The sequence below is a fragment of the Elaeis guineensis genome, chromosome 5 (assembly GCF_000442705.2).
Source record: "Elaeis guineensis isolate ETL-2024a chromosome 5, EG11, whole genome shotgun sequence".
Lineage (NCBI taxonomy): Eukaryota > Viridiplantae > Streptophyta > Magnoliopsida > Arecales > Arecaceae > Elaeis > Elaeis guineensis.
The window spans coordinates 55043067-55068866 of NC_025997.2; the positions used below are offsets into that span (position 1 = coordinate 55043067).

General features: G+C 40.4%; 1 protein-coding gene across 3 annotated transcripts in view; it reads left to right on the top strand.

Moving 5' to 3' along the window:
- Positions 1-2417: 2417 nt before the first annotated feature.
- The window catches only part of LOC105033126 (pentatricopeptide repeat-containing protein At3g59040), an 83341-nt gene continuing 59958 nt past the window's right edge, over positions 2418-25800 (top strand). For 2 of the 3 annotated variants that reach the window (XM_010907793.4, XM_010907794.4), the window contains exons 1-3: positions 2418-2624; positions 3224-3536; positions 3903-4193. In XM_010907793.4, coding sequence (XP_010906095.1) covers positions 2575-2624; positions 3224-3536; positions 3903-4193 — 654 coding nt within the window. In that variant the 5' untranslated portion in view covers positions 2418-2574. The remainder of the gene's footprint in view (positions 2625-3223; positions 3537-3902; positions 4194-25800) is intronic. The other variant, XM_073257936.1, reaches the window with a different exon arrangement.

Consider the following 25800-nt stretch of genomic DNA (forward strand, 5'->3'; position numbering starts at 1 on the left):
TTCCTTCATCCTCCACACCAACCACCTCTCATCCCTTCTCTTCCACGCCTCTATTCCACATCAGATAGAGATCTAAGAGAGAGAAAAAGAAAATTAAAAAAAAAATTTGATTTTTTTCTGGAGGTTAGGATCAATCCCCAGAATCCTATACAGGGCTGCTTCAAGTGATATCAAGTAAAGAGGCCTGATTCAAGCCAAAGAACGAAGCCTGCAAGGGAGCTAGCACCCCAGAGATTTTGGAGTTCTGATCGAGACATCTTTGTGTGGATACCAATAAAGGTTGGATGCTTGCACGGCTACGACAGCAATCCCAGACATCTACAGGATTCGATCTCACGAAGGAGAAGGGAAAAGCAATTAGATATACCTTTTTCTTGCTATTTATGATTTCATATCTATGTTCATAAATTTATTTATGTATATTAGATGATCCTAGACTTGATTATGATTTAGAATCAGCATTCTTAGATTAAATCAAAATTTTTAAAATCTACTTCCGTTGTGGTTACCGTAACTGTATAGATTTATGCATGCGAATCAACCTGTTTTCTAACACAATCATCCATCCATCAGTATAGATCTTAAAGTACTCTATTTGTCATCCATTTATCTATATAATCTTAAAATACTCTATCCTCTATCATCCGTTTGCTTGACAGATTTTAAAAGTAATCTATCCTTTATCATTCATCCGATGGTATAAATCTTAAAGCACTTCATTCTTATCATTTATCCATCTATATAGCTCTTAAAATGCTCCATCCTCTCTTATCCATCCACTTACATATATCTTAAAATGCTATATCCTTTATCATTCATCTAACTGCATAGATCTCAAAGCACTCTTGCATAGATCTCAAAGTGCTTTATCCTTTATCAGCCATCTATCTATATAGATCTCAAAATGCTCAATCCTCTATTATTCTTCCATTTGCACAGATCTCAAAATGCTCAATATTATATCATTATCTATCTACATAGATTTCAAAGTATTCTATCTTCTATCATCCATTTGCTTATACAGATCTCAAAGTGCTTCATTCGATATCATCCATCCATCTACATAGATCTCAACTCTATTATCCATCCACATAAATCTCAACTCCATCTGTCATCCATTAATTCACTTACATAAATCTCAAAGCTCTACATCCTCTATCATCCATCTGCTTGCATAGATCTTGAAGTATATAGTTCTCGATCATTTATTTATCTATATAGATCTCAAAACACTCCATCATTTGTTATTCGTCTTTCTACATAGATCTCAAAGCACTCTATCTTTTATTGTTTGCATAGATCTTTAAGTGCTCAATTTTTTATCATCTATCCATTTATGTAGATCTCAAAAAATTTTGTCCTCGGTTATCCATTCGTTTGTATAGATTTTAAAGTACTAAATCCTCTTCATCTACTTGTATAGATTTCAGTCTGCACAAATCTTAAAGCACTCCATCCTTTATCACCCATCCACTTATATAGTCTCAAAGCACTTTATCTTCTACTATCTATCCACATTGATAGATCTCAAAACACTCTATCATATGTGATTTAGCCATCTAATAGATCTCAAAGTACTCTATTTTTTATCATTCATCTATCTGCACAAATCTCAAAATGCTCTATCTTTTATCATTCATCTAACTGCATAGATCTCAAAGCATTCCCTTTCACTTCAATAATCTCTCATTTTTTTTGATGAAACACTTCAAGTCCCTAACTGAGCAAGTAGGAATGGCATTTCTAAAACTTTATAAAAGTTTAGCCATTGGCGGCCCTTAGATCGTGATATTTTATAACTAAAATAGATGGTTAGATTATATTATAATAAATTTGTAGTTTTGATGACTAAATGATATTTTTTAAATTTAACTCAAACGGGTGGGCGCCTCTCTAATATTTTACTTGCAAGGTGGCAACACGCGAGATTAGCGAAAACGACCCTCGAGCCCCGTCTTAGACTCCAAGAGAATCAAGCTGGGCTCAAGGAAACGTTAGAGACCCCAGCGGGTCGACTCGCCGGACCCGTCATTCCTAATACTGGTGCAGCCAATTAGACCTGAAATTTGTTGACATACCCGCCCAGCCTTTCGAACCGGGCAGTTCAAACGTTTGAACCGCCCGGTCAAACTTTTCGCGATCCCTGTCGTACTCTATTTCTCTCTTCTCTCCATCAACGCCGCTGTCCGGCAAGAAGGCTCCGTCTCTATCCCGTGAGAGACTCTACCTTTCCCTCTTCTTCTTCACCATCGATGTTATCATCGACGAGCAGGGAAAGGCCGCCATTGCTGACGAATGGATGGAGGAAAGGGACCGAGGATTTGAGGAGAAGAACGAACGGTTTGAAAAGGGGAAGGAAATCTTTAGGATTGTGCCCTCCAGCGGTTGACCCGCGGTCGAAACATGAACCGGTCACCCAGCCTCCAAAACGGGTTGGACCAGGTTACAGGTATTTTATATCTGGTTTCGTGTACCCGACGACCTGTAGCGTGAGTGGCGAAATTGAGGGTTCTGGGGTTTTAGAGCGGGAGGTTTTCGGCTGAAGCTGATAAGGCTTTCTCTCTCTTCCCCTCCATGGAAGCAATTGGGTCGCCATCTCTGCTCTCGATCTCATCCAATCTCTGGTAAGCTCCTGCTCACCAGCCTCTCTCCTAAACGGTAGGAGGTGTTGGTGGTGTTCACCGAATTCTTTGATTCATGAAATTAGTGATTGATTTGAGCGATTGATGTAGTAGGCATTAGTTGAATGCATTTTTTGTTTGGGGGAGTGCAATTTGGAATATGATCTTAACCGAGCTTTTTGGGTGGCGATAAATATAGAAGTACAAGGTTTTTTTTAAAAAAATATTTTATGTTTCAAAATTTTTGAAGGTAAACTTAGTTTGCTGAGGATAGCAACATAGTATGTTAGCATGCATATTTTTTACTAAAATTTCCAAAGCCTCTTTTTTATGTTGTATATATTTTGGAGAGTTATCTGTCATTTTCTGATTCTAGTCTGGAAAAGTTCTCTGTCTTTCGGTGGATATTTTCCATGGCAGTTGGGTGATTTATGATGTTTTCGTGCCCTGATTCCCCTCCTCCCCCTCGTCTATTCTCAATAATTCTAGTCTCGTTTATCATTGTCTTACCCAAGAAATATCTCAGACACTTTTCTCCCTCAGTGGTATCTTGTTGTGATCCAGAGAAGATTTATGTTTTCTTTTATCGTCCTTTATTTCAGCAAAACAAAGTTTATTGGGAATTCATATTCTCAGAGAGTAAAAATCAATGGAAGATTGGAAATAGTTAGTAGTGGCATGCTAGCACCAAGAAAGTTCATGCAGAGGAGGAAGAAAGTGGAGGTTTTCAAGGATGCCGCAGACGAAGCTGAGCAGAAGAAATGGCGGAAGTTGATGAGAGACATTGAGGAGTCGGGCTCAGCAGTGTCAGCTCTGAGAACCCAAAGAGCAAAAAGTGAGGCACTTCCAAGAGATTTAGTTCTAGGGACCCTAGTGAGGTTTAAGCAGCTAAAGAAATGGAACATTGTTGGTGAGGTAACTCCACTGCACTTCCATTTGTAAGTATTAAATCTTAACTCTTTCTTTTTGCTGAAAGAGAAAAAATTGCCATACAACTGATCTTTGAATATGTTGAAAATCATTCTGACAATTGCTTGATTACTATCAAGACTAGATTCTGCTATTTGGTTGCATTGATTGTGCATCTATCAAACATACAAACATCATCATCATCATCATTGAGGGAATTCTTATGCCTTGATAGTGGTTTAAGGAAACACTGCTAGTTATAGGACCTTTTTGATTCACGATAAAATTAGTGAGTGATGTATGCAAACTTTTGTTGATGGTATAATATTTATTATTGAAATGATGCCAATTATTATTATTATTATTGGTCAGATTCTTGAGTGGCTTAGGACCCAACACTGGTGGGACTTCAGCGAGATGGATTTTTTGATGCTTATTACAGCCTATGGCAAGTTAGGAGATTTCAACAAGGCAGAAAGAGTGTTAAGGTATATGAACAAGAAAGACCACTCTCCAAGTGTAATATCTCATACTGCCCTTATGGAGGCATATGGAAGAGCCCGGCAGTACAGCAAGGCTGAAGCAATATTCCGTAGGATGAAATCATCAGGCCCTGAACCATCTCCATTAACATATCAGATTATCCTTAAAACTTTTGTTGAGGTAATCATCTTTATTAAATATTTTTAGTTGTCACCTAATAGTTTGTCCTCTTGATCAACACATATTGTTTGGTATCATTTTAGATCTCCAATCTTTAGTATAAGCAAACCTTTTGCTTTATATGTCTGTTCTAAATTGGAGCTTTTGGTCCAAGATTTCGTTGAATTGCCTTACTCTAACTAGGTATTGTTTTTGATTTAAATGGTACTTTGGTGAAGCTTTCACTTGTTAATGCTCAAGTCTTGATGCTTTATCACAAAGAAATAATTCATGTATCTAGAGCATTCTCCAGATTAGTATGCTTAAGGGTGGTGAAGCGTTGTACAAATTGACCATGACCATACCCATTCAAACCTTATATTAGCTTTAAAAACTGGTGCAATCTGAAAATATATATCAAATTAAGAATGTATGATCATCAAGTCTTTTAAGTTAGGTTTCATCATTCCTATGTGTGATTTGTTTCAAAGAGTTTGTATATAGATAATAAAACATGTCATTTTATCTTTCATTCATACACATGACTCTATTACTTTGAGATACATGAGCATAAATTGAGGGCCTTCCTCCTTGTAGGTGTTATACAAATGACATCCCAAGGTTGCTAAAGATGGTTGTCAACATACCATTCTATTTTTACCATCTTTCATTGGGTATCCATATTTGCAATCATTGCCAAGTCTTTATGATTCAGTCAAGGAGAAGTAATTCTCTCAACCCGCTCAACTCGAATCTCTAAAGAAAATTGAGAAAAATAGAAAAATTAATGGTGTGGTCTAGGTTCTATTTCTTTGTTTAATCAATAATAAACTAAGTTGCATAACCTCTATTTATCCTAGTAAGGTTTGTTCTTTCACAAATTAGGTCGGATTCCTCTATTTCGAAGAGGACAAAGCTTTCCCAAAGTAGATATGATTAGTGAAAATAATCATAAAAAAGCTAAAATTTTATCCCAACAAAAATAGAAAAATATCCCATGTGGATTTTTGATTGGCTCAAAGTCTTGGAACCCAAAAGACTTTTTTGAAAAAGAAACTTTTGCATTGATTGATCCGTTTTGGAATTCAAATGATGGAATTTGGCCTTGATCGCTCAGTGCATCTCACACTTAAAGGGTAATGCTATATTGTAAAGCTTGAAACATTATCAAATTTTAAAAATTGATTACCTTAATTGAATGTCATACGAGCAAGTTGTGATCTTTAGAAGTTTGGCATATGATTTGGCTTCTTGATATGATGAATCTCACTTCTAGACCTTCTCAAATCCTCTCTATAGTAGCCAAAGTGATCCACATCGAGTCTAGCGACCTTTGTGGATCAAAGCTTCCCTTGTTAAGGTGATTTAGCTCTTGCTGAATCAGAATTGGAGATAAGGAAATGCTTGCTTCCTTGTCTCATGACTAAACCTCCTAGCTTTACTAAAAAATTGACCTTTCCAGTCAATGCAAAAAGACTCAATCATCCTACACTTGTTTTTTGTGACCTTCCCTTTAATGATGTAGTCTAGTGGCCTTTTTGGCTCCAACCATAGATTATCCATAGTTGGTAGCATTGGTTCTTAGCCTTGGTCCTTCTTGCTTTTGGATTGCAGCAACCACTTGTTTTACTCCTGTGTTTAGACCCTTATGGTTGTTCCTTGCCATCCTTTCTTGTTGGCAATGGCGACCTTGACTCCCTGCCATCTTGTTCTCAGTTGATCGATTGATAGAACTAAGAGGAGAGACTTTGGCCTCGCATGAGTGGCATCAGCTTCTCATATCATCATCAACATAAACTTACTGAGGTATTAACAAGTTGATTTGCCGGGACAATGGTTGCAAGATCTATTTTTCCGTATGTTCTATGAGCATTGATCATAAACTTCATCCCGTACTTTATGATTTAGTATTTTCTCTATCTCCTATAGAAGACCACATGTCAATCCCAAAGGTAGAGGCTCCCAAAGATGACCTAGCAGATATCCAAAGGAACTATTTCATTTGTTACTTTGTCAGTGTATTTTTTAGTTTTTGCGAAATTAAAGGTACATTTCTTGGTGACCTTCAGCTCGACATTCTTTTAAATCCAATTGAGAGGGTAGGGACGTGGATGAGATTTAGTATGCAACCTTAGTTTTTGAATTAGTCTTTCAGAGATGAGATTTTTCTGGCTTGACGGTACTTTGCTTCACTTGGTCTTTCAAGTGGAAGAATCTCACTTGCGCTTGTGGACTTGTCTTTCTCAAGTTTTCTTGCCATCAAACTTATTTTTTTTGTCTCTTGCTCAAGCTCAAGAAACTCCTCAATTTTAGTTACATTGAGGACCATCATCCTTTCTTCTTGGAATTCTCCTTTGGCTTCTTTCTTTTCAACTACAACTCGGAGTGAAGTTTACAACACTCATCCTTGGTATGCTCATTGATCTTGCAATGGTTGCAATAATTTTTTTGAGTTGTATTGGCTGGGTTCTTGCTTTGCTTCACCTCCTTGCTTTTATTTTTCACCACTTTTCTTGATCTTAGCACCCTTCTTGCCTTTCTTGGTCTGGTTCTTCTCTTCGATTTCCATGACTTTCATGCTAGCTTCATTGTTGCCTTCAACTTTGAAGTTGTAGCTCCTTCTAGACATTCTTATGGAGACCTCTGATATGCTTCATGAAGATTGAATGATTATCAATGGAGATCTCGAGTGAGATAGTTTGCTTATGGAACTTGGTGACGTAGTCCTAAATATATTGATCATACTTTTGTCACAGGTACTATCACTTAATCTATTGATTTTCTTTATGGCTAGTTGGGTAGAAGTTCTTAACTAAGTTCTAAAATTTGCTCCGTATCATATTAGATATATCGCTGTTCCTCATATGTGAATTCCACTAGGTTAGGGCATGGTTGGAAAGCTTTAGGTGGGCGAATTCTACCTTCTGGATGCTAGTGTATTTATAGATAGTGAAATATGTCTTTAACTGGTCTAGCCAACGATCCAATTTCTCTACATTGATAGTTTCATTGCATATAAGGATCTCGATTCGAGCTTCAATTTTGAAAAGTTGAAAAGGATGGTCTTCCTTGCTATATGATAGATCCTTGCTTCCAGACGTGAGAGATAATTTTGCTATAGGAGTTGGTGGTGCTTGTGTTAAAGGCATCATTAATCAAGATATGATTGTAGTAAGTTGGGCAATTTTCACCCTAGTTGTGTGAAAAGTCTATCTCATTGTCCATTTAAGATAGAAGTAGTAGGTATACTCATCTTTGCCCTTCAATGTGCTTCAAGTATTGACAACCCTTCTTCTATTAGCTTGTATGCTTGTGCATCTGAATCATAAACTACTCGTGCGTCTGGATCATAAACTAAGGCCCACCATAGGTGTAGAGGATTGAATCTCTAGTATCAACTTGATAAGATCGGTTATGATAAAGGATGTAATTTCTTTAACCTGCTCAACTTGATCTCTTAAGAAAATTTAGGAAAAAGAGAACATGGCGAAAGTCTTTCGTTAATCAGCAACAATTTGAGGTATATAGCCTTAATTTATACCAGTGAGGTTCATCTTTGCATAATTTGAGTTAAATTCCTTTTGGACAAAAGAGGACATAGCTGTCCCAACATAGATCTTGTTGGGGGGATATTTACCCTTTGCGGCCAAAGACATGAACTAACTGACTCTTGACGATCCCCGGCTTCTAGTGCTTTCATTGAAGCCAAACATTCAGTATCGACCGATCCTAACTTTGGCCTTATTCCGACTCCAGCCTTATTTTGACTCAGACTTCATGCCCATCTCAGTCTTTTTAACAATCGACATTCGACATCCATCCAACACTTGTAGACGGTCAAACATCTGAATCAGCTGATCTCTGACTCTAGTCGGAAACCTGCTTTGTCCTCCACCGATCTTATTTCATTGAATCCAGTCAGTTCCAGACATCTTCCCCCTTCAGTATACATCTCCTTCATACCACGTCGAAGCTCCTACGGGTGGAATTGGTCTGATCCCACCAGCACTGATCCCAATGGCATCCTTATTTCAAAATTCAAAAGCGCCTGCGATATTTAACGGGCTCCGAAATGGAAAAGATAGGTGCAATAACCACCTCATAAATTCCAGTCAAAAATCTCGCCACATCGCGTCTGAATCAGTCACGTAACTTTCTAAAATGGTTTTTCAATCTTTGTCTACAAAAGGACCTTCAGGAGACCCTTCGAAGGTATGCGCGAACAATCTCTCTATACTCTTTTTCACTTATTTCCACTGTTATCTGACTTGAGCATTGGAGGGTCCCCGTTGGAGCTAACTCCGATCATAACTTGCTTGCAAATTTTTCTTTCGGGAGGATGCGCCACCGCTCCAGCCTCTCTGACCGTGGTTCGGATTACAGTAGCAACAGATTGGCGCTAGAGGAAGGATCCTGACCCGATTGTGAGGAGCATTAGATTGAGATTATGGCACCACATAAAGCATTCTTCCGGCAATCTGTGGCCGCTGCAGCCTCCTAGTTAGCGGAGAATGTAGTCGGCCGATAGGTTTCGGCACAGTCGCTGTCGGAAGTCTCACAACCGTCCTCTCAGTAAGTGGTGGCCGTCAGCGCGGAACAATTCCATCTACTGTTCCAGCAAGTACAGATTTTGACTATCGTCATTCAGATGATGCAGCAACTCCACATTGTACCGTCGGTGGCAGCATCAGTGCAATCGGTTAATGCTACACCAACAGTAGCAGCTGCAGCAGCACCCCACCAATCAACGCAGCACTATTGGTAGACCCACACTCAGCAGTTCTCCTGCAGCAACCCGCAGTCGCATCGTAGGGACGACCGTTAGTCTCCCCGTAAAGCCCTGAGTGGGGGAGACAGACCCATCACAGTCGACCTCGCAGCCTAGAACATAGAAGACGGCGGTCGTCGAGTCCTCATTCTAGGTAGGATTCAATGCCTAGTCGTTGATCCTCCCCATAATGTTCAGAAAACTACATCTGAGATGCGGATATCGACCGCAGACTTCGAAAGATGAACGAGTGGATTGAAGCAATCCGCCATTAAGCACTGATGCATGACAATGGGTATAATACCAACCCGCTGTTTAGCGATCGGATTATGCAAGAGCTGCTCCCCAAAAATTTTAAAATGTTGCAGCTGGAGAGCTACTATGGGATCACCGATCTCGTGGATCACCTAGAAAGCTTCAAGTCTTTGATGCTCATTCATGGGGCAATTGATGCCGCCCTCTGTCGAACCTTTTCATCAACCTTGAAGGGCATAGCTCGGCATTGGTATACTAGCTTAAAGCCACGAACGGTCCATTCTTTCGATCATATAAGCCGGCTATTCGTGGGCCATTTTGTGAGCAGCAGGAGACAGTAGAAAGGATCGGACTCTCTGATGAACGTAAAACAGAGAGGAGAATCCATCCGATCCTACCTCGATTGCTTTAATGCGGCCGCATTGAAAGTCCGCGATCTGGATCAGTCGGTCACGATTGCCGCCCTAAAGGGCGGATTACTGAAGAACGGTCTTTGATATTCCTTAGAGAAGATCTATTCTCATGACTTCGCTGATATACTAGCTCGGATGGAGAAGTATGCTAGGGCAGATGAGGCATTCGAAGATGAGCCCCCGTTGAACCTGATCGAAGAAAGGAAGAAAAATCAATATCTCTGCCAAAGGATCGGCTGTGCTCCCACTCTCCGCTTAGATGTTAGAGGTCCCGAACTCCCCCACAGAACCCCCGATGGAGAGACAATTTTAGAAGGGAGCGGCGTGTCTCCGCCTAGGAGATTTACAAACTACACCCTGCTAAACGCCACCCGAGCTTAAGTGCTAATGGAGGTCAGAGATCGGATCCCAAGGGTGGGGAGATTGCGGTCTAATCCAAACTGACGGAACCATAATAAGTATTACCTGTACCACTACGATCATGGCCAAGACATTGAAGATTGTATTCAACTTTGGGATGAAATAGAAGAGCTTATTCGGTGTGGGTGCCTGGATCGGTTTATCAGGCGTCGACAGGAGCGGCCAGAGGAACAGCGGAGGTCGCTCGGCCCGTCAGAACAACGGCAAAGGGAATCTTCTGGAGATCGACTTCCTGTGGGAGTGATAAATGTAATAATTGGAGGGCATCGGAGTAGAGCGGAGGAGCCGGTTTAACCTTCCAAGAAGCCGAAGATTGAAAAATCCCTTGTCTTTACTGAAAAAGATGCCCAAGGGGTTCAATTCCCACATAATGACGCAATGGTTGTAACTTTGAATATTGAAAATTATAATGTACGTCGAGTCCTTATTGATAATGAAAGTTCGGTTGATGTTTTATTTTATGATGCTTTCTCTCAAATGGGCATATCCCAAGAGTGGCTGGGCTGACTAGATACCCCTCTAATAGGATTCATCGGAGATGCTGTACCAATCAAAGGAGTTATAACTCTCCTTGTCATGGCTGGACGATCACCATGACTTTTCAAGCTACAGGTGGACTTCTTGGTTGTCCGGACACTTTCAACCTATAATGCCATTCTCGAGCATCCGAGACTTAATGCACTTCGAGCTGTAGTATCTACTTATCACCTGAAAATGAAGTTTTCCACAGAATCTAGATTGGCAAAGTCCGTGGAGACTAGGCCTTAGTGCGACAGTGTTACAATATTGCACTTCATGGTGCGGGGTCTTGTGAAGCTTATCCGGTGGATGGACTAGACACATGGGATGAGTTATCTGAAGAGCGAGGAATGCCAGTGGAGGACTTGGAGACGATCTCACTGAATGACAGCAACCAAGAGCATACTGTCTAGATCAGATCAAAACTCGATTAGGTAACCAAACAACGTCTCATCTTCTTTTTGCAGAGAAATGCGGATGTTTTCGTTTGGGCTTTAGCAATATGCCGGGTATCAATCTGGATGTGATGACGCACTGGCTAGGCGTCAACCCGAGCTACAGTCTTGTCAAGCAAAAGAAAAGAAGCTTCATTCCTGAGTGACAAAAAGTGATAGCCGAAGAAATAGATAAACTACTGGATACGGGCTTCGTCCGAGAATTTACCTACTCGAGTTGGATCGCAAATGTGGTCTTGGTGAAAAAGGCAAATGACAAATAGAGGATCGGCATCGACTTTACCAATCTTAATAAGGCGTGTCCAAAAGACAACTACCCTTTACCCTCCATTAATCAATTGGTGGATGCAATCTCAGGGCATGAACTTCTCACTTTCATGGATGCTTTCTTGGGATATAATCAAATCCGGAAGGCACTAGAAGATGAAGAGAAAATTGCTTTTATTATTGATTGGGGTCTCTTGTTATAGAGTCATGCCTTTTGGCCTACAAAATGCAGGTGCGACCTATCAGCACCTTGTAAATAAGATCTTCAAGGATCAGATTAGATGGAATATGAACGTCTTCGTAGATGATATGTTTGTCAAAAGCAGGACCTCCAAAACTCATGTTAGACCTTGAGGAGACTTTTGCCATCTTGAGAAAATATCAAATGAAGCTGAATCCAACTAAGTGCATCTTTGGGGTCAAATCAAGCAAATTTTTGGGCTTCATGGTGTCCAGTCGAGGAATAGAAGCCAATCCTGAAAAAATTCGAGCCATACAAGAAACTAATCCACTCAAGAATATCAAAGAAGTTCAGTGCCTTACGGGCAAGGTGGCAACATTAAATCGGTTTGTCTCAAGATCGGCTAAATGCTGTCTTCCATTTTTTCAGATCTTAAGACAACCGAAGAACTTCCAATAGATCAAAAAGTGTCGGTAGGCTTTTGAGGAGTTGAAGAAATATCTTAGCTCCCCACCGTTCCTCAGCAAACTGAAGTCTGATGAAGATCTTTATCTGTATCTGACGGTCTTACCAGCAGCTATAAGCACCGTGTTGGTCCACGAATAGGATAAAGTTTAGAGGCCAATCTACTACATCAGTCGAGTTCTGCATAATGCAGAGACCCGATATACCAAGCTAGAGAAATTAATCTGTGCTCTCATCATCAGTGCCCAAAGACTTTGGCCTTATTTTCAAGTGCACCCTATCACAGTGCTGACCGATCAACCACTCAAGACAGTTTTGCATCGACTGATACCTCTGGGCGACTGGCAAAGTAGGTGATTGAGCTTGCTGAATTTGAAGTGAAGTTCCAGCCCCGTCCCTCCATTAAAGTCGAGGCTTTGGCAGACTTCATCGTCGAATGCACTATCCTAAATGATCAAGAAGAGCTAGAGTTGACCTAAGAAAAGGATCCATCGGTAGAATCTAGTTTGCCGAAGGAACCAGATGATTTGTGGGTAATACATGTGGATGGTTCATCAAACTCCATGGGGTTAGGAGCAGGTTTGATACTTCTCGGACCTAAAGGACTTATCGTGGAGTACGCCTTGAGATTCGATTTCTCGGGAACCAATAATAGGGTAGAATATGAAGCTCTTATTGCTGGGCTCAGAATTGCAAAAGAACTCTGGGTGAAAAAGTTGAGGATCTGCACCGACTCGCAATTAGTGGCTGGACAGGTAAAGACTTCGAAGCCTGAGAAGAAAGTATGAAGAAATATCTACAGAAAATGAGAGACCTAGCTTCGGAATTGGAAAGCTTTGATATTCAACAAGTGCCCCGGTCCAAAAATTCAAGGGCCGATTTGCTATCCAAATTGGTAACATCGGCCCCAAAAGATTTACCTCAGAAGACTTTCTTCGAAGTTTTGAAGAAACCTAGCACTAAAGAGTCGATCTCAATCCTACACATCGATAACGAACCATGCTGGATGGACCCATTCATCCGTTTCTTGCGAGACGGAGTATTACCTGCTGACTCTAAAGAAGTCCGGAAGATCAGATATCAAGCTCCTCATACATCTTCTATGAAGACAAGATGTACAAACGATTTTTTTCTCTATCGCTTCTCAGATGTCTTTGTCCTTCCGAAGTTGAGCACGCCCTTCGAGAGATGTATGAAGGGGTTTGCAGGAGTCACTTGGGCGGTAAATCATTATCTTACAAGATTTTTCGATAGAGGTACTATTGGCCCATAATGCAAGATGATGCAGTTAACTTCATCAGACGGTGTGATCATTGTCAGAGGAACGCAAATGTCCAGCATCAATCATCTATCCCGTTGGCCCTTATAGCTGCTCCCTGATCGTTTGCTCAGTGGGGGATGGACATCTTAGGTCTGTTCCCATCAGAAATGGGTCAGAGGAAGTTTTTGTTGATGGCCATCGATTATTTCACCAAGTGGGTGAAAGCCGAGCCTCTCGTTACGATCACTGAAGCCAAGGTGACCGACTTCGTTTGGAAGTCCATAATCTACAGGTTCGATCTCCCGCGAGTGTTGATCACCGACAACGGATATTAGTTTTTAGGCTCCAAGTTCGTCCAGTTTTGTCAAAGCTAGGGCATCGTCCAGCACTTCACTTCATTAGGGCATCCACAGGCTAACAGTGAGGTTGAGGTAACAAATCGCACTTATCTGCAGGGATTAAAAGCCAGGATCGGCAGGGCGAAAGGAGAATGGGTGGATGAATTGCATAATGTTTATGGGCTTACCGAACCACTCAGAGGACATCCACTGGAGAGATCTCTTTTAATCTCTCCTTCGGAACAGAAGCCATCATCCCGGTGGAAATTGGACTCCCATTACATAGGGTGGAGAATTATGATAAACAAAATAATGGGGAGCAGCTTCGTGCAAATTTAGATCTGCTTGAAGGAGTTCGTGAAAAAGTGAGGGTGCGAATGGTGGACTATCAACAAAGGGTGGCGCAATACTACAATTTCCGTATTTGGAGTAAAGAATTTAAGGTTGGAGATCTAGTTCTACATCGAGCTAAAGTCTCCCAACCTACAGAATGCGGAAAGTTATCTCTTAATTGGGAAAACCCTTGTCAAGTGGATGAAGTCATCAGACCTGGGATTTATCGTCTTAAGCAGCTGGACAGAATGCCCTTACCTCGACCATGAAATTCTGGAAACTTGCGAATGTACTACCAGTGATATATTGATTGTTTATTGAATAGAGTACTTTTCTTTTAAGAACATTGCCATTCTTCTTTTTTTCGATGAAAATGCGATTTTAACATGAGCATCTTCCGAAGACTAACAAATTACAACGTTGCAAAGATGCCTAATTCAATGAAAAAGAAAGGCAATGGGAAGAAAAAACATAAGAAATGTATGCATAAAAAACCTACTTTCATTTCTTCCACTATTTACAAACACGATGCTAGAAAAGCATCACACAAAAAAAAAGCAAAGGAAAAGTGCTCCTTCGAACCAACAGCATATTGGTCACATCAAGATCGAGATCCAGGACAAGGCCTAATCCTTATCCGCAGAAAACGTCCCAATTTCTTCATCACTGTTCCTGGGACGGAGGCGGTGCAGATCCAGCTGCGGCATTAGATGTTTTATGCGGACTTTGCAATTTTTATAGCCCTGAACAAATCCGATGGTGGAGGCGTCAAGGAGCTCCCCCTTGAAGGCCTCCGAGGCCTTGTACTCGATGACACAATATATTTGAGCCTTGTCAAACGCTTCCTTCGCAGTGCTCGGACGGGACACCTTCGTGGCGGCGGAAGAACTTTGGCCTGAGACCCTCGTTGGAGGTGCTGGTGGCACGGCCATGGCATGTTTGGCAGAGACTTTTCCTCTTAGGTACTCCACCTTCTTCTTCGTTGCTTACTTTGTCGGGGACTAGGCTCCATGGATACAGGAAAGCAAAGGCGAGAAAGGAAATTTATGAGTGCATTAGCTGCGAAGAGGAGCTATTTATAGACGATTCAAACGATGTGCGCCTATTCAACGACCAATCAGACTTCGCCACATGTCCTACTTCGAAACACCAACCGTTGTCGCCATTTATTGCGCCTTTTCCTTACCGAAGTGTAGTCAATGGAACACCTCCAGAATTATCTGAGCCTACTACGTGGCAACCAAAAAATAACCCAAAAAGAATCTTCGGTCTATTCCCTTGAAAAATTCCACTTGCCATTATGGCAGATGGAGTCGTAAGGTACGTTGCGAGCAGACGTTTGGACTTTTAGAAGATGGATTTGTTGACCAGCTATGACCAGTGAAGAGTCAACTGATAAGACTTTTGAACCCTCCTAGGAGAAACTTCGGTCACAATGATTTTTCTCCTAGTAACCGGTGAAAGCTTCGACAACTAAGAAGCGGGGACTAACCTACAAGGACCCCCGAAGGCCATACCCGCTCTTCAGCAGATCAACGCCCATGAAGACTTTAGTAACGCGAGTAGCGGGGGCTAACCTATGGACCCCCAACGTCCACTGCTCCCACATACGTAGGTCGAAGATCTCGTCAGTTCGGAAAGCGGAGGCTAACCTCTAAGGACCTCTGAAGGCCGTACTTGTTTTTTAGCAAAGTCGACGCCCACGAGAATCTCGATTGATCGAGAAGCAAAGGCTAACCTAAAAGAATCTTTGGAGGGCTAACCTATAAGGATCCTCAGGCCATCAACTTCAGCGACATATAGAGTTGAACCCAAAGAGATGGTCATGTTGCGGGAATTTCCATAAGCTTCCTCAACGCGAGAATCATATACAAATTAAATTTGAATTATAGCGCAATCCATAAGATAGCAAACATGGGTAAAATAGAAGTTTCAAACTTCATTTTTATTGACAAACTTCTTACTAGAGTTGCAAGACAGATGTCTGTAAAAAAGAAAAAAGGAAAGATACATCAATTTGTTGGAAGATCTGCCTACGATTGGTGAAACTTCAGTGTCTGATATTTCTCTAGCTGTGGTGCTTGACGCTTCTCCAGCTATTGAACCCATAAGGGTAGGAAGATGAGATTCGACTTCGGGAAAAAACCTTTTGACTAGACTTTGACATTCCTCGAAGCCGATGTCAATCGATTGGGCTGATATCTCGCCAATTGCGACAGTTGTATCGCGCAGAGTCGAGGCGAGCTGATCCTCCAATAGCTTAACAGTCGCTTTAGCATGTTCAGCCGCGATTGTACTCTCTGCAAGCTGGATTCGGAGTTCAGTCACTGCAGACCTATCCTTAGACTCTTGAAAGATCAACAATTGTTCTCTGAGCTGAAATGAGTTCGTTTCGAATGTCATCGGCTGCTAACCTCTTTGCATCCAACAATCGATGAAGTTTCCTAATTGTATCCTCGCTGCAAGAAGATCGTTCTTGAGTTGGCCAATTTCCTCTTTAGCTTCATCGTCAATTTTACCTGAGGCAATAGTATGCTCCAGCTTCCATATTTTCTCTTGAGCCTTGTGCAATTGTTCATCGAAAGCGACTTTTGACGCACCTATCCTCTAGTTAGCATCTCCGGCGAACTTCGTGAATTTATTACGCTCTATAGTTACCCTGCATTTCTTGGAGTATTTCTTGTTCACCTGCTTTAGGCACTTTCTCAAATGTCTCATCTCCATCAAAGCCTCCTCATTAGTCTTCTTCAACTTTTGGAGTTACTTTTTGGCTTCGGCAACATCCCGCTGAGATTGATATAAATCTTCTTCAAGAGTTTCAACCCGAATATTCAAAAGCAAAGCTGTCGGGGGATGCTTAGCATGATATTGGGTGAATATGTGGTTGCAACAATCATATCGAACCAACTGAGAAATGTTAGATGTATGCCTTAGAAGCCAAGTTGGCCGACACATGTAACCTTTATAGTGGCATAGTTTTGTAATTGAATAAAATAAATCGGATTAATTTTTATTCATGTTGAATCATGTGTTCATGAATCATCCAAAAAATTAATAAGATGATGACACATTCTCAAGAGTTGAGAATTTGGGACGTGTCATTGGTGATTAATTCTTAAATGCTCCCGATCGATAGATCATCATGAGGAGGATGATTGATCTGATTAGATTGGTGCACGGATCACTTTTCTCTGGAAAAACGAGTCTCAAGTTTACAGTGTCGGGACATTGGAGTGAGAGTGCAGGTGATTGTTAGAGAACAATGGTACCGAACGTGACCAACACGAGTAGTCACATAGATGTCTATCCACTCATCAGTGACATACTCGATGCTATAGTCGTGTGGTAGTCCTCAAACCTGCGGTGCCTCGGTTGCTAACAGTGGAGTTGCTGTAGTTTGACTGCATATAAATATGGTGCCTCGGCTGCTTGAAATTCTCATTAAGGTATATACCTCCTTGATCCAATCGAAGAATCTAAAGGGATTTCCTATCAAATGGCTCTGTACGTAGTGGTTCTCTCCCTATGTCCCATAGGCGATAGTTTGGTCAATTTTCTTTGAAGGCAGGATCCACAAACTTAGAATTCATGTGTCAAGGAGATGATTCCTTTTCAAATTTGTATATCCTGTCCTCTTCAAAATGACTTTACTTGAGGCACCACATGCACTTAGGTTTATCTCATCTGTAGATCTCTCAGATCATATGGAATACTCATTGTCCGAATACATCAACATGCAAACAGATCTGACATACCTTCATAAGGTGTGTTACCCTTCTTTTTTAGGTTATTTAGGTAGGACAATTCTTATCTGAGTGGCCGTCAGTACTGTAGGAGAAATACTTTTCCTTGCCTGACGTCTACTCTTTGAGAAGATCCTTGGCTCATCTTTTGTAGACCTCTGTTCTAAGAGACTCTCTCTTGGAACCAAATTTTCCACAGTAAGAACACAACCCCTTGAACTTTTCAAGGTCTCTTTAGTGATTACCAATATGTTCATTAATTTTGGTAATGCGCTATCAAACTCGTTCATTTGGTCAGTTTAGAGTAAACTGCCATATGGCAGTTTACTCTAAACTGACCAAATGAACCACTAAGGGACTGCTGGTTCAAATCCACCTGCAGTTCCTCATGCATGGTCATCTTGAACTCATAAGATCCTTGGCCATTGTTAAACAATGATCATAAACGGATTACTCAATGCGTAGTTCGGCTCTGCTCACCACACAACTATTGTAGGTGAGCTATCATAGTCTTGAATTCATGATGTCCTCATGTTGGTACCAAGGCCAAGATATAGCGCCTAATCTAATTGATATCATCCATTCATTTCTCAAGCACTGAATTTTCAGCGGTTGGATGGTTTGGTGACCCAAGAGAATCCTAGTCTAGAACATATTCTAACCTTTATTAGATTTTAGAACCATTCTGAAGTCCTAAGCCAGTTCTTTATAGTTCTACTCGGTCAATTGGTTGTATCTTGGACTTGGTCAATCAAATTGGGTTTGGATTTCATAATAAGTTAAACACTTATCAAGTTCTATCCCATTAGACTAATGAAACCCAGTCTAAGTCAAACTCAAACTTGAATTTAATCAAATTAAAATTGATTTAACTTGATCAGGATCCAATCCCATGATTTGATCAAATCAAATAATTTAGCAACTATTGCAATTTAAGAGATTCCCAGTCCATTTGGACTTAATTCGGGCTATGGGGTTTGAAGCTGAGTAACGAACTGAAGAAAGAAGAGGATTCTAATTAGATGTTTGTATTAGATTTTAAAATTTATTCTAAAGACTTTAAGAAATAAATTAGACTTCTACTATTTCTTCGGATCCCAACACTCGGATCGGAAAGTGAAAATCCCTACGTGACTAGAGTTCCTAATGGGTACTGCAGTCCCACCAATTTCTATATACCTCATCTAACAGTTATTGGTGACATACTAAACTAATAAATGAACAACTCTTGTCCAATGCATCTCATGTAAGTTGCAGTGATTCGATCTCTAAGTTATATGGGCTCACCTAACAGTTATTGACCACACTTTTTAGTTAAATTAGACCCATCGTTCACAAGCAGGTGTGAAGCCGTAATTTTTTCTCTCATCTAACAGTTATTGGGCCCAATCCCATTCTCACCTTGGAGCAACTCTTTGCTAATAGAGTGGTTGAGTCTTTTCGATACAATTGAATCTCTGTAATCAGCCGAGAACAATCAACATCAGTAGGACCCCCGCACATCTACAATGATGGAAGATCCCTCTTCTTAATATTATTGAGGAGGTTTTAATTTAGGTCTCTTCTACATAGCCATACACATCTCATGTAAATGACTAGTCTGGTTCAGATCAGCACATCTCATATCTGACTAAATTGATTTAGGTCAGCACATCTCATGTCTGTTCTAACCTAGTTCATGTCAGCACATCTCATGTCTGATCCAACCTAGTCGGCATGGGTGAACTCGAATGACCAAGCAACCTAATTCAAGACATGATCGACTAAATTATCCAGGTAAGTGAGATCGATGGGAGGGTATGCCGATGCTTGTCTTAGACACCAACGAATTGGTTAGGTAAGCATGTTCCGAATTAAAAATCATCGATTGAAATGCTAAACTTATCTTAGACACCAATTGATCAATCAGAATCGAATAGATTAGCCTAGTTAATCGAGCTCAATTCACTGAGCCAAATTTGGTCTTGAGTCAATTAATTTACATCAAAATGTGAATCGTTGCGTTCAACTACAACTAAACTTGATTTTGAGCCCCTTTAACCTAATTGTGATTAACAATTAATTAGGTTCAATCAATTGTTCAAATCGACAAGGGTTCAAATCTGATCTAATCAAAGAACTTAATTGTAGTCAATCACTAGATCTAATTTGTTCAACCCACACCCAAAATCCATATTTTATGTAATGAATTTTAGATCTTAAATTCTCAATTTTAGATCTTTTAAATTCATATCTTAATTCTCAATTAAATGCATTCTAAACATGGGTCTAAATTAGATTGTATCTCATACAACATTCTGTCCACAAAATTGAGTCGATTCATCCTGAACTCGAGTCGACTTATCTGTGATGAACAGAAACCCTATAGCCTTAGCCTGCATAACTGAGTTGGCTCACCAGCAAACTGAGCCGACTCACTAGGATCTCGAGTCGACTCAAACAAAAATCGAGTCGACTTTTGAGTCGACTCGACTGGCTAAACCGCTATCGATTTGTGAAAATCAACCTGATTATCAATCTGATTTATGTGTGAATAAATCATTTTATGTATTAGATGATTTTAATTTGATTAATGGTCGATCTAGTCTCATTCTAGGACAACTATATAACATAACATAAGTTATGCCAGGACAACCTTATGTCAGGATGATGTCAGGATGATTTTAGATTAATCCTAAAGACTATGGCATACATAATAGATCTAATCTACAGCCATTAATTAAAATATCTAACATAAATATAATTTAATCAAGATCATACATCATACATCACATGTAAATCAGATTAAACATCTCATGTTTCACATAAAAATCAGATTGCAATCAGAGTTTTCAGATCTACACATCTCATGCAATAACAGGATCCAATACATCTCATGTATTATTAATATCCAATACATCTCATGTATTATTAATTAGATCTAATCTAATTTTATAATCTGATTTTTCAGATCTAAAGATAGTAAATATTTTCATGCATGTAAAAACGACGTGGCTCTGATACCACTTGAAGGAAGTCTAGGTGATCGGCATGCAAAAATTTCATCCCATGAAAACGGGGTAGTGGAAGCATAAATTAAAATTATTTTAATTTATGGCATGCGAAGGATCTAATCCTAATATCACCTAAGGATCTAGTTTAGACATGTATGAAAATATTCAGATCTAAAAAATAGAAATAAAGAAGAAGGGAAGATCGATTACCTTAATCGCTTTTTCTTCTTGTTAGATCGGATCCTACGGATGCCCAGGGGTTTCTGATGTAGCCGCACAAGTGTCCGATCTCTGTTGGTATCCACACGGAGACGACCTGATCGGAGCGTTAAGGCCACCGAAGTGCTAGCACCTTACAGGCCTCGCTCTTTTTTCGTGGATCCGGATCATCTTCTTCAACATCTTGAAGAACAGGACTGTAACGCGATCTCATCGTGCTGATTTGATCTGATCAGATCAAGATCACCAAGAAGAGAAAGAAGATCCTTCTTCTTTTCTTCTCTCTTTGATTTCTCTCTCTCAGATCTAATCTAGAGAGAGAAAGGATGTGGAGATATGTAGGGAAGAGGGATGGACAAGGCTGTAGCATGATTTCATTACGCTGATCCGATTGGATCTAAATAAGATCATCAAGAAGAGGAAGAAGACTCTTCTTCTTCTCTTCTTCTCTCTCTCTCTAATCTCCCCTCTCTATCTGATCTGGAGGTGTGGCGAGGGTATAAAAGAAAGAGAAGTGGCTAAAAGAAAGAGGAGAAGTGGCGTGAAGAAAGACTAGCTCATGAAAAAACCCGAAAGGTATCTCACGCAAATCCTTCATAGCGCATGCCCCTATCTCATTTTCTTTATTTTTTGTTGCATAAAATCTCAGCCAATGCACCTTCTAGAAGAGATTAAATCCTTTTTTTTTTGAATCAAATTCAAATAGGAAAGAATCCTTGAAGCGATAGTCCCAGAGAGGAGGGGCGCCAACTATTGGCGCCCCTTTCTCTTTTCACGTACGTAAAGAAAAAGGGGGAGCGTCTTCACGCACCCCTTTTTTCTGACATGAAAAAGAAAGAGAAGCCCGGGGAACCTGGGCTTAAGTGGTCTTCAATTGGGTCCAATTTGGGTTCAAACTAAATCCAATTCGAGCCCGATTCGAATCAAATTCGAAAGGCTGTCAATTTTGATCCAATTAGGATTATAATCCAAGTCCCACTTGATTAATTAAACCCAATTAGTCTTAAATTGAGTCAAGCCTAATTAAATTAAATCTGATTTAAATTAATTAGGACTTAATCCGTAATTTAATCAGGCTCAATTATATTGCAACACTTGCAATTAAAGCTCTTATGTTAACAATTAGCAGTTTTCAAATTTGTAACTCTTTATAAATTGATCCAAGTCATTAATCCAATTGATAATTTGATTTTGATCCAAGCTATTGATCAGGATGAGCTCCTTTTATGTCTTCTCAGGTTCTATTCTGTCTGGTAGTGTGATATACCGTGATCTCCATTACAGTATCATCGAAACTCTTTCGATGGGTTGTAACAATTTCAACTCATGCTAACAAAGATCGTTAATCCGAAAATGATCCTAGTGAGTTCTCACAATTTACTAGTGATGCCTAACAATATGTAGTGACAATCTAGCAGAACAGAAGATGAACCTCTAGGTGTAGTTATCGTGTGATCAAGTTTCTTTATCGAGAGTTCCAACAGGATGCAGGTCATGGAAACTCGTCAAACTCTAAGCATCCGTCGTATGTCAGACTTAATCAGCTCGAGTCTAATCGTGAATTTCATGGAAACTCTTTTTCATAATCACGCTGCTGTGCCTACAGACTTATGGACTCCGCCTCTTAAGTCGCATAGGACTACTCAATTACCAAGACCGATAGATCTCCTATAAGTGCACTCCTACTACTATAGTGAACCTATTGCAGCCAATATCCACTACAAAGATCCATAAGGCTAGGGACCATGTTTATGTATAGTCAAACTACAGCAACCCCATTGTGAGTAGTCGAGGTACCGCAGGTCAAAGAATCACTCACACAATTACAGCATCGAGAAGTCACTGATGAGTGAGTAAGCATCTATGTGACTTCTCGTTTTTGGTCACGCTCAGTACCATTGTTCTCTGACAACCACCTGCACTCTTGCTTCAGTGTCTCCACACTGTAAATTCAAGACCCATCTTCCAAAGGGAAGCGATCTGTGCACCAGTCTACTCGGATCAATCATCGTCTCCGTGATGATCATCAATTGGGAGCTTTTAGAAATTAATCTATAATGACACGTCTTAAATTCTCAACTCTTGAGAATGTGTCATTGACCATTAACTCTATGGACGATTCTAAGACACATTATTCTAGAATGGATATAATTGCCCATAATTTTAATTTCAATAAATCGAGTATAGACTTGGGTTCTGAAAAATTACAATGTGTCAGCCAACAATTGACTTTCCAGATCACACATATAACGACCCATGCATCAGGTAATAAAAAAAAAATACACACATATACATATACATATGTATACAACACACACATATATATGTATGTATATATATGTATTGTGTGTGTGTAGTTTCAAGATTTTTATCTATCCAGTTTTTTGACCATTTGATGCATAAGCTTAAAGTCTCAAAATCATATGAATTTTGATATGTAAACAATTTAGATATAGTAGGTTATATTCAATGGTTTGGATTATCGATGTAGGATGTCCATCGTCCAACGAAGACCTGATCGGATCTGAGTGGAGCTCTAGGTTTCTAATGCCAAGTTTTTGAAAAATAATCTTTAAGAGAGATCATTGTCGTGTACATGAAAAGATATTAGTAATCATGACTTTGCTAGGTAAAGCAATCCAACACAAAGGTTGAGTCTTGGGGGCAACATATTGTTAAATACCTTTTGAGCATAAGACAAGAACACATATGTCAATATCAAAGAATGAATCTACAACTAAATGTGCCTCTTTGTCACATTTCCAACCATCAACATCTACATTAACAATGGAAATTTTGTCCCAGGTAATAGGAACCAACATATATCTTCTTTATCATGCTACACTAGGTCATTGCCAAGGGGCCAAGTAGCTTTTTTTCATCATAAATTAGAAAATTCTCCACTTCAATGTCTAATGTCATAGTGTAAAAACTGGAAAATGGCAGGTTTGACTTTCAGAGCTGGTCCCCATGCTAAATATCTATCCACATTTTTCACTCTTTCTTTGCCTCATAGACATTAATCTGATGTTGAGGCAATAACTTCCTTGTTAGTGTCTAGGCACCTTAATTTCGTATCTCCAACCACCTCCATCCCCCCTAATTTGAATTAAGATATGACATGAATTCGTTTTGTATTTCAAAACCAATATCACCTATAATGCCGTCCTACAGTGCCTCTGTTCATGATACTTGTATTGCTTATTTTAATCAAGGACATGCTTCTCTACTTATATGATTATTTGGAGAAATTTTTGTCTCGACCAGTCAAATCCATGCTTTATGCATCATTACATCTTAGTTATGGATGATAAAGGAGCTCACTGGTTTTCTTATACGGAGTTTTATCCTGATACCTATTTAACTAAATTGGTTAATTATCTTAACAGAAATCTGTTTCAAAAATATAATGTTACCATACTTGGTTATATAATGTTACTAAACTTGGTTACCTAAGCACAAACTTCAGTTATTTTAAAACATATCAAGACCTATGTTCAGGATTAAAAAAATACAAAATGGAAAACTATGAGAGTCAAATCAAGAATGCTCTATGTTTTTTATTAAGGTTTTATTTTAATACTTCATGCTTCTAGATGTCTTCCTTACAATTTTCCTTGTTGGTAACGTGTTTTCAACCACTCACTGAGATGATCAAGTTTGTGTTTGACCCACCAGGTCCCAGAATTGGATAATTTTGAAAAAGTTTTTTTTTTTTTTTTGACATTACTGAGAAAGGATTTTTTGCACTTTCCATTTTCATATTAGCCTTCACCATGGAGAAGAAACCCTCCCTTTGGACTATCAATATCAATCCCACTTTAAACAGAAGACTGTTTGATCTCTTCGGTTCTCAAATAACTGAAAAAGGAATAGTAAGGTGGAGAATAAAGATAGTGATTCATGCAAAATAATTACAAGAAGTATGCAAAAAAAAGGACCCGACATAAGGACAAATTACACTAATACAGCACCTTCTCCGATTAGTGCTGTATTAATGTTGTGGGTGCAAAAATCCGCTTGCACCGGAGAAGCTGGAGTCGAGGGAGTCGCGGTCGCCGCCGGGACCTGCACAAGAAGTCTCAACCGGAGGTGGGGTTGCTCCGGCAAGACCCTCCGACGTTCAAGTCAGTTCTCTGCCTCAACAAGAATGGAGTGCTCGAACGAAAATTTTAGCAGAGTTTTGAGATAGAAAATGGAGCTTATCGAATAACGTATCTGGGGTTCCCCTTTTATAGACGGAGGGGGCAACAAATTGACAGTGACGCCTGTAACCGTCTGGTCGTGGGCCGCCCAGAGTCAGGAGGAATTTATTGCGGAGGGTAGTGGAGCGGGATCGTGGCTATCGCCGTGGCTCGCCACGTGGAATCAGTTACGGAGAGTGGAGCGGCGTCCGCTGTCGTGACTCGTCAGGGAGTGGTGGAATCGCACAGAATCCGCTGCAGGGAGTGGAGCAGAATCGTGGCCGTTAATACGGCCTGTCAGGGAGTAATGGAGCTACGCAGGGTCCGCCGCAGGGAGTGGAGCAGAATCGTGGCTGTTAATACGGCCTGTCAGGGAGTCCAGACTTGTCGACCGAAGTTCGGTTGGAGTCGGTAGCGAGGTCCGGTACCCGCAGGAGTTTGGGCGAGGTCTTCCCGCAGTCGGAATAAAAGACGGAGTCTGACTCTCGTAGAGGTCCGGATGCAGTCTACTTGCAGTTGGGGTCGTAGGCGGAGTCCGGCTCCCGTAGGAGTCCGGACGGAGTCTTCCTTGCAGCAGAAGTTGTGGACGGAGCCCGGCTTTCGTAGGAGTCCGGGCGGAGTCTTCCTTGCAGTAGAAGTCAGGTGCGAAGTCCGGCTCCCGTAGGAGTCCGGACAGAGCTTATCAGCAGTTGAAGTTGGTGACGGGGCCCGGCTCCCGTAGGAGTCCGGGCGGAGTCTTCTTTGCAGTAGAAGTTGTGGACGGAGTCCGGCTCCCGTAGGAGTCCGGACGGAGTCTTCCTTGCAGTAGAAGTCA